Source organism: Macrosteles quadrilineatus, unplaced genomic scaffold, assembly GCF_028750875.1.
Source record: "Macrosteles quadrilineatus isolate MER2022 unplaced genomic scaffold, UCM_ALF_1.0 Scaffold_1__1_contigs__length_201487025, whole genome shotgun sequence".
NCBI classification, from domain to species: domain Eukaryota; kingdom Metazoa; phylum Arthropoda; class Insecta; order Hemiptera; family Cicadellidae; genus Macrosteles; species Macrosteles quadrilineatus.
In genome coordinates, this window is record NW_026542594.1 from 30,068,284 (window position 1) to 30,086,207 (window position 17,924).

At 33.3% G+C, this 17,924-nt stretch overlaps 1 protein-coding gene across 2 annotated transcripts in view; it reads left to right on the forward strand.

The window, feature by feature from the left end:
• Window positions 1–17,924, forward strand: part of LOC129005968 (uncharacterized) — a 104,016-nt gene that overhangs the window by 58,920 nt on the left and 27,172 nt on the right. The window contains exons 18-20 of one of the 2 annotated variants that reach the window (XM_054435054.1): window positions 408–587; window positions 2,312–2,449; window positions 13,336–13,761. In XM_054435054.1, coding sequence (XP_054291029.1) covers window positions 408–587; window positions 2,312–2,449; window positions 13,336–13,476 — 459 coding nt within the window. In that variant the 3' untranslated portion in view covers window positions 13,477–13,761. Of the gene's footprint in view, window positions 1–407; window positions 588–2,311; window positions 2,450–13,335; window positions 13,762–17,924 lie in introns of those variants that run through there. The other variant, XM_054435047.1, reaches the window with a different exon arrangement.

Here is a 17,924-nt window from a genome sequence, read left to right on the forward strand (position 1 = left end):
ACATGTTTACTTAAACTGAATCATTCTAGGTCATTGATTTCTGCCGAGTGGTATAATTCTAACTGGTTGTTAGACCACGAGATAGCATATTAGTTTGAGGGTTAAAGTATAGTTTTCGTCTCCAAGTCAAATTGTTTATGTGCAAATCAAGCAGTATCCAACAATAAGTGATTTTGTAATATTAGGTTAAAACAAAAATAAGTACCAAAAAATGTATAAGTAAAAGATTAACGGTGGTGATGCTTGTGAACCGTAATCTTGAATGAATGATATATATTGGCAATATTAACGTACAGGTTTTACATGATTTAGGTATGCACTATTTGTGCTTACAAAAGTAGTACATTAGTTACAAGGAGCTTTATTTTACTTGTGATATCTTAGCTATTTTTTTTTTATCTTGACAGTTGTCGTGCAATGCAATAAAGATGGTTGGAAGTCTAGCAGAGCTTACCCTGACTGCTGCAGACTTTAATGAGATGTTAGCCAGTGAAATGGCTGATTGTAGGGTGGAGTTTGGTGCAATGGAACTTAGTGAAGCTATCCAGAAGATAATATGGAAGAGGATGGATAATGATCTGAAACTGGTAACTCTAACATACAACTGTTTAAAAATAATTATTATATCAACATAGATTTTGATTTTTGTTTGCCATTTAACATCTTAAGACTTTTCAGAATCTATCAACGGTTTGAATTAAACTGTCTGCGAGCTGAAACAGTGTTTGACCAACATGATGTCTTGTTATTCAGTTAAGTCATTTCATAGCAGTGGGATATTTTAAAACAGTATCAAAACTATATTTTTGTTTAAAAAGTATAAATTTTCAATGCATTTATTATTTTGTTAACACGTTCAGTGCGAGGGGCGGGAATTCCTGCCCCGCGGTACCGGCGCCACTCGTGCGGGGCAGGAAATGTCGTCCTTCACCAATGCCAAGAACTTTGCTTAAATGTGAGCTCAGCCATTGCCGGGCCAAGTAACGTTGTAATTGTTGCCAGCCTGTAGCTTAAAATGCGAGCTTTATTTTGGTGTAGGTTGGTACTAAACATTCCCGTAAAATCCCGTCTGGCGATGTTTTTTTTTTGTCCCGTTTTCGGAGATTTTCTATATTTGAGCCATATTACAAAGACTCTGGTTATTGATCCAGGCAGTGCTGCTACCTTTGGGTGTTTCAGTGAACTAAAACCACTTTCGGGGTAAAATCGCAGAACAATCACCACTGCTCTTTTGTGATTCGTCTTACTGAGATTTCAATGCCAATAGCGTTCGCTGATTCAGTTAGCGTGCCGGGGCTCCGCCCGGGCCTCGCCGCAGTTTAGGAGTGCCTGTGTAAAGGTTTTCAGCAGTGAACATGTTAATTACTCTTTAGAGATGGCATGTATATTTGTTTTAATAACTTTCTACATCAAAGCTTTCATTTATACTAATACTTTGTGATATAAGTCTATTAAGAAGTTAACTGGAGTTTTAAAAACACTAGCGGCTACGTAAAATAAGAGCATAGTGTTAACGTTGACTTTTAAGAGGGTTCCACCCACCGGCTGGTTACCGTGTAAACTTGGTCCACATTAAAGAACCTTGTGGCATCGAGTTGAAATAACCTGTAAATTATTTACAAATATCCAAACTATGCACTGGGTAAACTTGAATTGAAACTTTGTAATTGTTTCTTTAAATTTACAAAATCGTTTTGAAAATCCGTAAATTAGTCTTTTTAACATGTGATTTAACTTCTAAATAATAGTTAAACATTAGTTTCCCCATTCATTGCGAGCTCTGATATGTTTAGAGCACAAGAAGTACACAATCATTGGAAACAAATTAGTTTTAGAATGTTGAGTTTTTTTTACAATAGAGGCATGTTCATTGTTCAATCCAGAACTATATTTCAAGCCATATAATCCGCCATCTTGAATTGAAATCCAGGCCGCTGGATAGAGCCCACTTAATGTCTGGTGACAATTTTCCAACTGTAGTTTTAGTAAAATTATTACAGAACAAAGAAAGTAAAATCATAAGATTCGTAAGTAAAACCATTGTAAAAACATACTACAGCAACATGACCACTGGATATTGTGGATATTGACTCAGTTTACTGCACATTTGTAAAATCTCCAAAAAACTTTTCAAGTCAGCTTACATCACAATAGCAACCATTAAATATCACTTGACAAAATAGCTCAGCCCGTGTCAAATTATCAAGTGTCGAACTATCGAAGGTTTACTGTATATGTGTTTTTGTTATTGTTTTGATGAGTTTAAAATAATGATGTACTAATGCCAACTAATCCACTCTTTACCACACAGGATGGTATATACTTACTGGGCAAGTTGTTACGGGTCGTGACTGTAGCTGACTTATGGGACATCGACTTTCGTGCATCTAAACCTTGGGTACTTGAAACTATCCATGCAATAATCCAACATAACAACAACACAATGTTGGTGAGTTTTAATTTGATTTTGAATTTTGTAAAATAGTCTTGCACAACTTTTACAGAACTGGGATTTCAATTAAGGCTTTAAGAGCCCTCTTCAGTAAAATGATATAAACTTAATGTTTTTTTAAATATTATTTCATTAGTAGAAATTTTGTGTATTATATCATTCAAAACTTAATTGAGACAAATCGAGTTGTAATATTTCATTTCATTCATTCATCATTTAGTATTAAGTTTCTTAAAATATGTTAATTTTTGTTCATACACCTTTGTTAATCACTTCTCAGAAAGTCATCCAGATCCATAATGTTAAGGCTGACCTAGTATTCATTTACCTTATACAATCCACTAATCTACGTTCAATTAATCATTAGTAATATCTATTCCATAGCCTATATATTTTTTTACAAAACCCACAACTTAGTTATTTATTAAATATGTAAGATAATTGCAATACATCAAAATTTCTTATGTTATAATTTCAAAATTAGTCCTTAACACGTTCTCTACCACAATTATATGGAATTTACGTTCGCATAGACCAGCGACGCAATTGTGCGTCAACTCGTTTCTCACAATAGACCACCGACGCATATTTGCGTCAGCTGGTCACATTGAAATGGACTAACGACGCACATTTGCGTCGGTATTCTAATGTTATTAAACAGCGTATTTCTTAGCAACGGTCTATTTTAGAGCACGGATTTTATCATATCGGTCTAGAGGGATATCTGCCGCAAATGTGCGTCGCTTGGTCCGTGGATATGACGATTGGTTACGTCACACAACAGTTGGCAACATTGTTGTTTACATTGTGTATTCCGCGACATCACAGAACAGATGTAAACGTTATAACCTTTGCAGTTTTGGCTAGTGTTTAGTGGAGTTTCTTTAGTTGTTTATGTAAAAGCTTGAAACAACCAAATTTACAACGACGCTTACGTGCGTCGCCTGGTCTATTGAAACGAAAATGTAATCTTTTTAACTGGATTTCGTTAAATAGACTGTCCGACGCATATATGCGGCGTTTTAAAATTTGCTCATAACGAAAAATAAAAACAATATTTATTGCTTACTAATTCACTTAAGGTTATTATGAAGTCAATTAGTCCATTTAAACGATATTTCTCTTTTGGTCTCTCGGCAATGTTATTCCTATATCACTTGGTCTGTAAGCAACGTCATGATCATTCCTTTTAGTCTGTAAGAGTGACCGGACCGACGCAAATGTGCGTCACTCGGTAGCGAACGTGTTAAGGAATCAAAACTCAAGTAAGCAGTAAAACAGTGATCCATATGTTCAACAATAGACCCATGTGAACATTCAGATTGAAGAAGACTGAAGAGAAGGAAGCCATAGTTAAAAAATGTTAAAGAATGAGTCAAGATTTTATCCAAATTAAATTTAACTTAATTATGCAATAAGAAAATCCAGTTTATATCCAATTTATATTACAGTTAACCTCAAGAGGACTCACTTTCCTTATTCTTTCCAAATTAAATATAAATTTGTATTTTAAACTCACATAAATTCAGTGCACATTGGACTTACCTTTTGGACAACCTCAAAATTTTATTTTTCATTGTTCTTTAAAAGACAAAAATACATTTAGGCCTACTTAAATGTATTTTTGCCCGTTATTGTGTTTTGTTTGTGCGTGTCGGAAAGACTATGACGTGACCCTTATGGTTTGAAAAAGTTTTTGTGGATTTGACAATGACGCATTGAAGTCGAAACTTACGTAATCCTAGTTTTGGACTACATGGATCACTTGGCGATTAAGGTAATGTAACCTCATATATATTATATCACGTGATTCAGAAAAAACAACATACAAAATGTAGTTGCAGAAATTAATATAGCTAAAATAAATTTACTATTGTTTGTTCTAAAGAAATAGAAACAATATGAAAGTGACTTGGAATAGGCCCTAATATAAATAAGATTTTGGGGAAAAAACAATAAATATAGATGAGGTCGTAGAGAAATATTTATTGGGTAAGAACAACAAATAGAAACAGTGTGCAATTCCTTTGGCGACCAATTTACAGAATGTGTATATACTTCTTTACATGGCTGTCAGATAATTGTGACACAATATAAGGAGCAAAAGAAATTTAAGGAGACTCTAACCATACCAGACCTGAATAAGGAAAATTTTAATATATTGGTACAATCTATGAGGGAAAAGGGACCAGGTTTAGATAATATACGCATGCAGGACTGAAAAACAATTCTGATTTACTGTCTGAACCCATAATAAGACTGGTAAATACTTCAATTAAAACATCTTGTGTTCCAGAAATGTTAGAAACTGCAGTAATTAGACAAATTTATAAATCAGGAAGGCATGAGAGCTATTTGAATTATCGCCCAATATCTATTTTACCAGCTATTAGTAAGTTAATGGAGCAATATATTGCAAATAATATGATTGACCATTTAGAAAGGAATAGTATAGCAAACAGCAATATGCATATCAGAGGGAGAAAGAAACAAACGAGCTACTTTTAGATTTTACAGATTATATAAATTAACAGCTTATTAGTGAAGGAAAACAGGTTTTAGTAATATTTATTGACTTTGGTAAGGCATTTGAATACTTTAAAGCACGACACAATTGCAATGGCTCTGGACACAGCAGGAGTAAGAGGGCAAATTAACACGTTCGCTACTGAGCGTCGCATATATGCGACGCCGCGGTCATTGCCACAGACCGAGGTATACATTTGAATCTTACACATAGACCGGCTGTCACTTGGTTAACAGAACACACAGACCACAGGCAAAAACCTGTAAAACAGTGATAATTTACATTGTAATACGCTACAATCGTGTTTGTAAATAATTCATTCTTGTTTTTTTGTATTTTTATAACCTTTTGTAATGTTGCATATTTGCGACGCCCGGTCTACAGCGAAGACAATAGTGAAAATTATCATAGTTTTCTTGAAACAGACCAAACGTCGCATATATGCAACAGTTCATTTTTGTTTGTGTTTTGAGGTCAATCAATCAATCAATCAATCAATCAAATCTTTATTCAGAACGTACATAACTGCACATGAATGCGTCATTGTTACATTGTTATACACACATAATGTTAAAAAATTAAAATAAATAGTCTACTCATAGTTTAAAAAAATCCTCTTTACTATAAATAGAATTAATTATTAGAAATGTTTTCAATTTTCTTTTAAACATATTCATACTCTGCTCTCTCCTAATGCTTTCTGGGAGGTGGTTGATAAATTTGATGCCAATATAATCTGGTCTTTGTTTAAATTTTTCTTTTTTATGCTTTTTAACTGTAAAATTTTGTTTGTTCCTTGTGTCATGCTCATGAATGTCCTGTTGTCGCTGTAATTTTGATTCATTTTTTTCACATAAAGTATTGTTTTGTAAATGTATAAACTATAAACTGTTAGAAACCCTAAATCTTTAAAATAGTTTTTACAAGAGGCATCTCTTTCTAAATTTAGTATGCATCTAATAGCCTCCTTCTGTAAGCATAATATTCTTTTTAAGTTATAGTCGCTTGTACCACCATAAATTTCTAATCCATATGATAATTGTGAATGGATATGAACATAGTAAATTGTCTTCAGTGTTTGCTCATTACAAAACGGGCGAAGTCTTTTGATAATGAAAATTCCAGAGCTTATTTTCCTACAAAACATTATCAACATGTTTGGACCAGTTTAATGTATTATCAACTGTAAGTCCCAAAAAATTGGTTTTTCCTTCAAAATTATCAAAATTGGCTTTGTTTTTTAAGTTTGTGCAAGAAAATTTCACCAATGATGTTTTACTTCTATTTAATAAAAGATTTCTTTCATTTAGGAAAGTGTTTACTACTGTTATGGCCTCTTTCATTTTTTGTTCTGCTTAAGTTTTGTCTTTGTCATGAATTGACATACTAATGTCATCTGCATACAGACATAGTCTAATATTATCAATTTTATTTGTCAAAAGTTCCTGCATACCTCCCATATAACACAAGAATAAGAACGGCCCTAAAACAGATCCTTGAGGGACCGAGTATTTAACCTGTCTTAACTTAGATTTAACATCATATTCATTTTTGTTGTCTACAAATTTAATGTTAACATACTGTTTCCTCCCTTCTAAGTATGACTTAATCCAGTTTAACTCTTTACCAGAAATACCATTACTTTCAAGCCTATTGATTAATGTGGGATGGTGAACACTATCAAAAGCTTTAGTCATATCTAAAAAAGCACCAACAACACAATTGTCTTTATCTAAATTATCTAAAATATCTTCAATAAAAGATATCAATGCTGATGTGGTGGACTTGTCTTTTCTGTAGCCGTGTTGTTCTGAGTCTAACATGTTGTTTTTTTCATAATAATCTATTAATTGGTACAGTATACTTTTCTTAAAGAGTTTGGAAAGTGATGGTTGTATTGCTAATGGTCTATAATTAGAAACCTCCTGAAGTGTCCCCTTTTTATGAACAGGAATTATCTTGGAAATTTTTAGCTGTGCCGGGTAAACACCAGTTATAAGGGAAGAGTTTATAACGTGAACCAATGGCTTTAATAGAACTGAATCAAATCAAATCAAATCAAATCAAATCAAATCATGTTTATTAGCACATAACGTACAAAGGTTACAGATAAATGCACAGGTGCTTCGTCATTCTTCTTATAGCCTAATATTATATAATGTCCTTTCTTAAAATGTATTTAGTAATAATAAATAAAATATAGTTGTTTAACATTTGAGGAAACTCTTTGAATAGACTAGCCAAATGGTTTAATAAAAAAGATAATGTCAAGCTTAAAACTAAATAACAGGATTTATAGAATTTAATTATAAATAAAACATAAAAAATGTACAAAACATGTAATTTTAGTCAATAACAAGGTCTGATTTGGCTTCTTTTAGAATTTTGGTTGGAATTTCGTCATATCCGGATGACCACTTTGGTTTCAGAGAATCAATCATATTATTTAGAATTTTCTCGTCAATGGTTTTGCAATTGAATCTTGTTTCTGTAAAGTAAGCGTTCATACTAACTGGTAACACGTTTTTATTAAGGTTAATTTTGGGTATGACCTGATTTTCCACCACATCAGCAAAGTAATCATTTAAAACATTTGAAACAATATCAGGGTTTTTAATTTTAATTCCATTGTGCTTTAGAACAATATTAGAAAATTGCTTTTCTCTTTTACTTCGTATTTCCTTGTTCACCATTCTCCATACCGTTTTGTTAACATTAGCCAAATTTTTAATTTTATTACTAAACATATTTTTTTTCTTTGTTTGAATCATTAGGTTATACTGCTTATTTTGTTCTTTAATAAGGTTTTTTAATACTATATTACTTTTGTTGTTTCTATACACATGGTACTGATCAATTATGTTTTCCTACAGTCACCCGACAAAGTTAGCTTCCTTGTACTGTTTATAATACAACAATACAGCTATAATACAGCTGCTAATTGCTGCATATTTATACTTTGCCGTACGGTTTATACTTTGCCGCACATCAGGATTCCAACGAAACAACACAAAACAGCGTGGTTCTATTATGCACGTAATCCGTGTACGCTCGGAAATAGGTTGGCAACACTTAAAGATAATAATACTATGAGCAGCTGATTGACTATTATAACTACGATTTAACCTGTCATTTCGTGTTTATAGTTTCGGTATTTCTGAACTTCCTGGACTTTTCTTTTAAACGTTTTTAAAACATTCCTACGATCTTAATAAACAAAAAAATACATTTAAAGCATTTTTTTAGGCGCGGAAACCACTTTAAATTACAAAAACATACGGAACTATATTCTCAAAACGCGGAGCACATTTCTTGCCGAGAAAAAATAGCGGAGTGATACGGACCGCGGGTACTACTTTCTCTAAGGGCACCATTTGTGTTGCCAGCTGAATCTAAAAACGTGTTGTATAGTGTTTGAAAGACTAATTGTTTATATGATTTATAGTGACTGTAGGAAAAATTTAATGTGTAACACGAGTGAAAAAGGCCTTTGCTGCACTCGAGATCATTCCGCACTCGCCTGCGGCTCGTGCATAAACATTGCTCTCGTGTGCAGCAAAGTGCCACTTTCACCACTAGTTACACAAATAACTATTCTTCTCTTAAAAATGACTTCATCATCAATCCATTGGTTGTGATTATTATGTTTTACTGTTTTGGCTCTTGGAAAATGCAAATTGAAATAATATTTCAGAATATCGTAAAAATAGGTAAATTTTTCATCCACTGGTCTAGTGTACAGCTGGGTCCAATCTTCATTAGCTAGATCTTTAATAAACATGTTTATACTATCCTGGCTGAACTTTCTACTCTCCAAATTTATTTTACACTTCTTATCATTGCTACCCTTAGTTACTTTTAACTGAAACAGTTGCCCATCATGATCTGACAGCCCAGTGATAAAGCATTCTACTCCGTAACTTTTACTATTTATGTTAGTTACAAAATTATCTATTGCTGATTCACATTTTTGAGTAGTTCTAGTGGGAATATTAATTGTATAATGAAGACCATGCATTTTTAAAATATTCATAAAATCACTTTTCTTTTTACCCTCTTTTAAAAAATCAATATTAAAGTCCCCACCCATTACAAAGTTTGTCTTTTTTCTGTCCATCATATCCAATAACAGGTTTAATTTCTGTAGAAAGTCATCAATATTTACTGATGGTGTTCTATATACCCCAGCAATTATTAGTTTTTCCTTCCCTGTTTTTATTTCAATTAATGAAGACTCAAATATTTTATCTAGATTAATGTTTTTAATGGATTGGCAATTTAAATTTTTAAATGAAATTTTTTCTGATAGAAGAATAATTACCCCTCCATCATTGTAATCTGTTCTGGCATAACAACTAGCTACTATATAACCCGGTATTTTCAATTTTTCAATTTCATGCATTTTTAGTTTGTGCTCAGTTAATATAATTACTTCCGGTTTTATTTCTTCAATTGTTATTATTAAAGAGTCAATTTTAGATTGGAGATGTTGGATGTTTTGATGAAATATATTTAAAATGTTAGTTTTTAATTTTGTACTGTTAAATGGAATTTGTTTTAAAGGCTTAATTACTTTATTGGCAACCAGGGCCATGTTTGTGCTTCTAAAAAACTACTTTTGGCAGTTACATGATCTTCATTATTTACATACTGTATTATGCTATTATCTAAACTAAGAACACTTTGAGTAGTTGGGGTAGAGTGTCGGTTGAGTGTAATGTGTTGTGGTGTAGAGGGATTCACATTTGGTGATCTTATAATTTCACATGACACTATGCTCTGCTTTTGCACTTCACACTGCTGGTGACTTGTCTTGCTGCACTGAAGCTCGAAGTTTTCAGCTCCGGGCGGAGATGTGTTGTGTTGCCCAACAGAGGAACCATCTCTCTCAGGCGACGAAGGCGACTTTGATGATTGTGAATCAAGAATGGACTGCACCACATCGTTATGACTTGTTATTCTTGATGTTGTTGTGAGCTGGAGTGATGTTGCCTCTGTTTTTATTAGCTTCTTCAAGCAATTTATAAATTCGTCATGTTTAAATCCATTGTTTAACATTCTTGTAGCTGAGTTCTGATTATAGGCTACGATGTCTATTTTAGCTCCAGTGTCCCGTTGAAATTTAATGATATTTGATACAAAGTGCTTTATTGGCACCTTGTCCCTCACACATCCTAATGGAGAACAGATAAGGTAATCATAATTTTTATTTTTGAAAGAAGTTGTAAGTTGTTTGAAAGCTTTGTTGTAATCAGACAACTTTGGCTTCCCATTGTAATTCAGTTTCGTGACTAAGCCATATACGCCAGCTCCATTATCAAATTTTTGATACGTTAAGTGATCATTGACACTATCCCACACCGTAGGCCTTCCCAGTGCCTGTCTAAACTTGACGGCAACACCTGCTGTCATTTGTCTATCATTTCCAAAATCACCCGATAGGCAGTGAGCAAAGGCAACCGAACTTTCGGATCGCCTTTTAATTATAACCTCTGCCATATCTAGCTCAATTACTTCGATGTTGAGGGTTTCTTTAGAGGGTAATTTATTCGTCTTTAACTTAGTATTGCTGCCAGTAAAACTATTTGTTACTATTTTTTGTTGAGTGGTCAATGTTGAAGCATTAGTCATACGGGACCATTTTGTTAAAGTATTAATAATTAAATGTGCTAGTTTTGATTTACCATATTTATTCAGATGTAGTCCGTGTTTTGTAAAGTGTATTTTTTTTAATATGCTTAAATCAATTAAAAATATGTTTTTAATTCTTGCTGCCAATTCTGTCAAATACCAATTAACTCTATCAAGTTCCAAATTATCATTGTGGTCAATAACCTTATCATACCTATTAGGTATTGTGCACACAAACACTGGTATATTAATGCTTATTTCCTCAAGTTTGCTTTCTAGGTCTCTGTATATTTCTGTCCAGTTTCCATTTAAGCTATTGTTTGTCCCACCTAGTATAACTGTGGGGTTATTTGTTTCGATTTTATTAGAATCTATAACTTCCAGTAGCGTTGTATTAGCTCTTACATATCCAAATGTGTTTATATTTCCTGCACTATAACTTTCTATTTTACTAGCAACATCCCTACCTTGGCTATCAGAACAGAAAGTTAAGATTATTTTGGGGCATGTAGGACTACCAACTGTTGATGTATAGTGATTTTTCTTTTTTTTTTCTTTAAAGGCGTAATTTGGTCTTGCTTCTCAAGGTCCATTACAATACTTCCAGAGCTGCTATGTGGGGATTTACTTATTTCATCTTCTTTGTCTAGAATAGCAAATCTATTAGAAGTTTCTAGCACAGGTTCTTTGTTGGCTTTATCTATATTTTTTCTTTTAGTTTTCACTTCTACCCACGTCTCATGACTCTTTGCGTGTTCATATATTTTTGTGTCTGAGTGACTATCTACTGTTTGCTTGGGTACTTTGCCTTCCCTATTAATCATCATAGAATAAAAACATTTGGAGTCTGTGGTAGGGGGGTTAATCAGAAAATAAGCTATTAGTGTAAGTTTTCTAATCACTTCTTCTTCGGTCAATTTGATTTTTTTTATGAATTCAGTATTTATTGATCCGGTGGTAACCATGTCGTGAACAAGCGACTCTATGATCCAGCATGAGAATACACCACAATCGTAACCATTAGGCTGCTGAGGCCCCTTTAGCGGCAAGAAAGTCGCTGAAGCGGTCTCATCTCCGAAATACTCAGAAAACTTCTTTGCTACCTTTTGTGCTGATGGCAGATTGTAATTGCTGTAAGGGTCGTAGTAGTGGTATTTATTTTGTCCTCTATCCAAAATCAACACACTCCAATGTGTGCCACTATCACCTTGGTCTTTCTCCTCTGAATCATTTATAGGCATGATAAGTACTGTTTTCTTTTTTATATGTAAAGAGTCCAAGAAGTGACTATAGTTCTGAGAGTTTTTGACTGCATGAATTATCAGTGGATTTATAATTATGCATGCTATTGAATTTTAAAAGCTTGTGTTTAACACTTCCAAATATGGTTGCAGAGTAGAGTCAGAGAGCCAATTCCTACCTAGTAACTCGGCAGCGATCATTGACTTTCTTGCTAGTCCTGAATCTGTTTGTGTTGCATTTGTACAGACATTTTTGGCTGACAATGCAATTTTGTTATCATTTTGTAAGTCTTTCAACTCATTCATTAGTTTTTTTATACTATTTTCCTTATTGTTTATGATAGTATTCAATTGACGAATATTACAATTAAGTGTATTAATTTCCCTTTAAATGTTCTACATAAGTCTTCTGATTCTTCTTCTGCTAGTTTTAAAGATTTTTCAATTTTGCTTTTCTCAAATCTTAGTTGATTATTCATCTCACTTAGTTCTACAATACTTGTTTCGTTATCAACTTCAGTGTTCTCGTTATTCTCATAAATGTACTCCTCTACCAGAAAATTTTTAAAAATATTACTAGTGTTTGCTTCTTCCACCGCATTTTTAAGGCTAGCAGTTAGCCTTTTTAAAGGCAGTGTATTTTTTTAATAGTCATTATATTCAAAAACATCACTTTCCTTGCAAATTCCAGTTTGTCCAGTCCCAAAAAAATGTTACATAAAACTTCCCTTCATTAATCTTATTAATTACAGCAGGCCAGGGTGTGTGACCTTTTATTTTTGCAAACACTTTTTTGTTTACTGTAAACATTTTAAAATTTTTCCATAAAAATATTTATAACCTTTGCTACAGATTTGGTGAGAGTATTAAATCAATGGTTATTTTAGAGAACAGAAACAGCTTTATAGCAACTAAAAATGACAGGCACTCTGTTTGTTAGCAGACTAATTTGAAACTGTCAGTGCTTGCAGACGACTTTATGTCAGAAACAGGATCTAACATAACACTATTCTTGGACCCAAAACCTTTTCAGTTTGGAGCTATTAGTTGGTAATTTAAATAATAATTGAGTTAAAAGATGCAAAATTTCTAACAGTGTAATTATAAAATTGTTCCATGCAACATTAAAACTTGATGATTGGCCAATTAAGTGCAGACAAAAAATCCAGCATGCATAACCTAGTTATTGCATATACGTGAGTATTTACTGTTTATACTGAATAAAAAATCAAATGAATTAGTAGAATAGGTTCTTAAACTCACACTTTGATAATTGATTTATATTGGTAGCTTTGATAACAGGGGCGGCTCCAGAGGGTAGGCCGGGTAGGCCCGGGCCTACCCAAAATTTGGGTTAATATTATAAAATTATAATTAGGCCTAAATAAAGAAATTATATTTAATAAGGAAAGATAGGTACTTGCAATTGTCAAGTGAGTTATACTAGCTACGAGTGATTTAGTAAAAATTTTAAACTGCGTTAGTTTATGCTTATGCTCCTGACTGGCCAATGGCGACTGCTCGACGCTCGTTCGTCGTACTGCGTACTGTACTCGCTGTTGATGGTGTCTGAGTCTGACGCCAGACTGCTCCCGCTCTCGCACTCACACAAAACAACACACTGACTACAGAGACACGCAGCCGCTGCCCGCCATCAAACTTAAGGGCTACAATGACGGGGAGGAGACTACACAGTTTGGGAGTGTTATCTATTGAAAAGGAAGCAAGTTTAGAACTTCTAAACAACCCTGATCCTGTAATTGATGAATTTGCTTCTCAGAAAGGCAGAAGATTGCAGTTTGTAATGAAATAAACAGTTCGTTTGAATAATGATCACACAAATTATTTACATATCAGGCGAGCTGAATTCTGAACTGAGTGTTATTATTATGTTGTATAATTAATTTTGATTAAAATATTATTAATGCTAGTAATAGATATGTGACTGTTATAGGCAATAAATGTTTTCTGTAAAAACCACCGTTTTTCAACTATCATAGTGTATTTCTCTAAATATTTTTTAAACTAACAAAATTGGCATCCATACATAACGATAAACTAAATATTAAATGCAATTTTCAAACCATTTAAAAAACGTAGATACTAATAAAATATATAAAATCCAATGTATGTTTGTCCTTTATGGACTCCGAAACCGCTCGACGGATGGTAATGAAACTTTCAGGCATTATTAAGCATTATTCAAGGATGGTTTGTGTGAAGTTTGGTGCAGATCCGTCAAAAGGGCTCCGCAATAACTTATTACAAACATATCTCAATAATTCCCAATCCCAAAGCAATAATGAAATATACAAATTTACTAATTTTTTCTAAGTACCTTTTGATAGTGGACCTTAAAATGTGATTTTTTTACAATTAACATTTTTTATACAACTAAAAAATCTCTTAATTATGTCTCTAAATGGCCTAAAAACTCGATTTTACAGGTCTAATTTTCACAAATTTTCCGGACCCCCCCCTTTTCCTGGGGGGTATTCCATACCTCCCAGACCCCCCGGACTTGTCCCTGTGTTTGGCCTACCCAAAAAAATATTCCTGGAGCCGCCCCTGTTTGATAATAGGAATAAACTCATTTTAAACCATAAAACTTGAACTCACTAATCAAACAGTCCACACCACTTGTAAGCTAGCAGACGACGAGCCCTCAATCCTCCAAGGTGAAAGTAAGTAAACTAAACAGATGATTCAAGAACAGTTTATAACTGAACAAATATAAAAGCTACATAGGATAATGCAGCATACATACATACAGTGATGCAGAAAAGTAAAGACCAGTTTTTCCAACTATCATTATGACGTCACCAATCATCATATCCACAGACCAAGCGACGCAGTTGTGGGTCAGACATCTCTGTAGACCACTGCAGGGAATTCAGTGTCTTCAAATAGACCATTACAAAGATATAAGCATTTTAATAACATCAGAACCCCGACGCAAATATGCGACGGCAGTCTCTTTTTAATGTGACTAACCGTCGCAAATGCGACGGCAGTCTATGAGTGGAAACCGGCCGTCGCATATGTGTGTCGCTGGTCCATGTGAATGAAAAAATTCGTGCTATTGCAGTAGCGAACGTGTTAAAGACTGGTTTTTAAGTTATTTAATTGATAAAAAATCTAAGGTTAGAATTAAAAGTACATAGAGGAAAAAATCTTAAGGTATGGGTTATTAAGGTAGTATATTTGGGCCATTGATACACTTGTTGTATGTTAATTCACTACCTGAAATATTACAATTTAGTAGAATCCCAATTTAGTTAGTATGCAGATGACACTGCACTTTTATTATCCAACAAAAAATTCAGGAAGCTACCAGAAAAATTCAAATAGATTTCTTAAGTTAAACCCTGTGGTGCCACGACAATGGCCTAGCTATAAATGGAGATAAAGACAAGTTGATGCACACACATTCACCGTCATACAAATGCTCAGAAATAAATGTAAAATTCCTTTGTCATGACTGCTTACACAATAAACAATTTGAAAATGTTGCATGTGGGTGCCTACCATTACAGAATGTAATCAATTACAAATATTTAGGTATAACAATTGACCACAATATGAAATGGGATTTACAAATTAAGACAGAACGAGTTTGTGTAGCAAAATGTTTCTATTTAAAAGATTTTTTACCATTAATAACAATGAAAATCATATATTCAGGAATATTTGAGTTAGTGATTAGATATCTCTTAAGATCATGGGGATCAGCATCACCCACAGCTATAAATCAAATAAAAACTGTGCATAATAGGATGGTAAAAATTATGACCAAGCTGGACTCCACACTTTTGTCAGAAATCCATCTGCTTGGGTAGGTATAGGATAGTTGAGGTTTTACCAGTGGGTACGGTATGTTATTTGAGTATATGATTTTACCAGATTACTATTTCTCAAATGAATTTAAGATAAAAAATGGCCATAGATACAATTCACGTAAACAGATTTATATTGTCCCTAAGACCACAAATTTTCAAAAAGAGTTAGACAATTTCTAGTTCCAAAATTTTTTTTAGATTGCCAACTGAAATAGAAACTATAACTAGTTTTAGAGTCTTGAAATCCAGGCTTAAGCATTTTTATCTTAATGAATCCATTTAAATATTGTTTAATAAATTACTTACATAATTATTATATTACCGGTACTAGTGTCCCTGTTGCTCAAATTTGAGCAATTGTAAGTATTACAGTCGTTATCTATATAAATAAAATTACATTTTTGTCTGTACATTGCTTAGAATCATGCAGTTTTTGGTTATTTTTACGTTTCATAGCCTAAGAAAGCAGAAACGAGTCTTATCTGATCACGATTCTAATCATTTTTCTGTATTTACTGGATTAGTGAGAGTGTCTTTGGCTATAAAAACATGGCCTCGCTTCTTTGAAAACAAAATAACGAACCATCAAAAACCCAATTTTTATTATAATCTAAGGCTTACCTTACGATCCAATTAATTTATTGTGGAGACCTAGGTTTCTACGCCGGAGCGTTATCGTCAGTCCTAACTTAGAGATCCTACACAAAGCCCCAAAAAGCAACAAATTAAATACAATAGAGCATTTTCATATATATAACGCTACCAAAACGGACCCATCCCTCATACTAAACGACCAAAGAAACTTTGCCGCAAACATCATGTTTGATTCACTAATTGAAATAAAAAATAAAAAGTTCAATAAAATATCATCAAACACCTAATCGCAAAAATACATTACTCTATGGAGTGATAACAACCATGCAAAAAATTTGAAGTCACTAAAATCATCCTTATTAAATCTCAACTTTGGAGGTTAGGACTGACAAGATCATGGCCATGCATCTAACTTCTCCACTGTGTCTTTGTAAATATTTATGTATAATCAGTGTTTGTATTTGTAAATATTCTATCCAACCGACAATATCTCAAGTAAGAGATGAAACACAAAAAGTTTAGCTTAGCCTAGGACTGACGATAACGCTCCGGCGTAGAAACCTAGGTCTCCACAATAAATTAATTGGATCGTAAGGTAAGCCTTAGATTATAATAATGATTAATAACGATCCAGAGGCTATTTCTCCAAATGAACCCAATTTTGTTCGATTTTTGTCAAATTTTCTCTCAATGTTTACTATTACATTTTATAGAATAACGATCAGCTGTTTGGATTAGATCTCACTTCTAGCTGTCACTGATATGTTTACATTAAAATTTGTTTACAAATACCGCAACCATTTCCGATCAAGTTTTGTTAGCACATCCAAACCAAGTGAGATTAAAAACATTGTGCTTTACTTAACCGGTTTAATTAATTGCAAGTGCAACGATTGTTCTTGAGTTTTGATAACCGGGGTAAGTACCGTGAATCTGTGTTGTATTAGTGCTGGGAAACTCACATTTTATTAATCATCGTCACCAATAGCATAGAAAAAAGGTTTACACTCATTGACGGTGCTTCAAGGACAGTTGTGTTAAGTGCAAAGTAAAAAATCACAACTGCAGCGGGTGATCATGGATGTTGCTGCTATCTTGGAAGATCTTTCTGATTTTTCTGTGATCGTAACAGAGGTTTAACTTACAGATGTAGCTAAACTCGCTTTTCCAATGTGTCACTTTTGGTTTCTACTTACTTACATTTCGACAACGATATCGGTGTTTTTTCTACTTAGGAAGTAAAACTACAAACGTCCACAACCCCAGATTTGTGCGTTTTTTGTCACATTTCCTCCGAATGTTTGCTAGATATATGTACTGATTATCGTTTAGAGATTACGTAATCTTTTAAATAAGAAACCTTTGTTTGGATAAAGGTGGTTTCTTCAAACTGTCATTAATATGTTAACATTAAAAGTTGCTTAAAAATAATACTATCAATTGGAAATAGCTTTGATTTTCGAAAACTTAAAAAAAAATTAAAACCAAGGGAGATTAATAACTTTGAACTGCACCACATCAAGTGAAAGTTTTTTTGAGCAAACCATAGTGAGTTTTTAAAGCTTTACATTGTTAAGGTTACATGTTACATTTTTTGTGGCCTGTGTATTTATTTATTTATATATTTTCAAACGGATTAA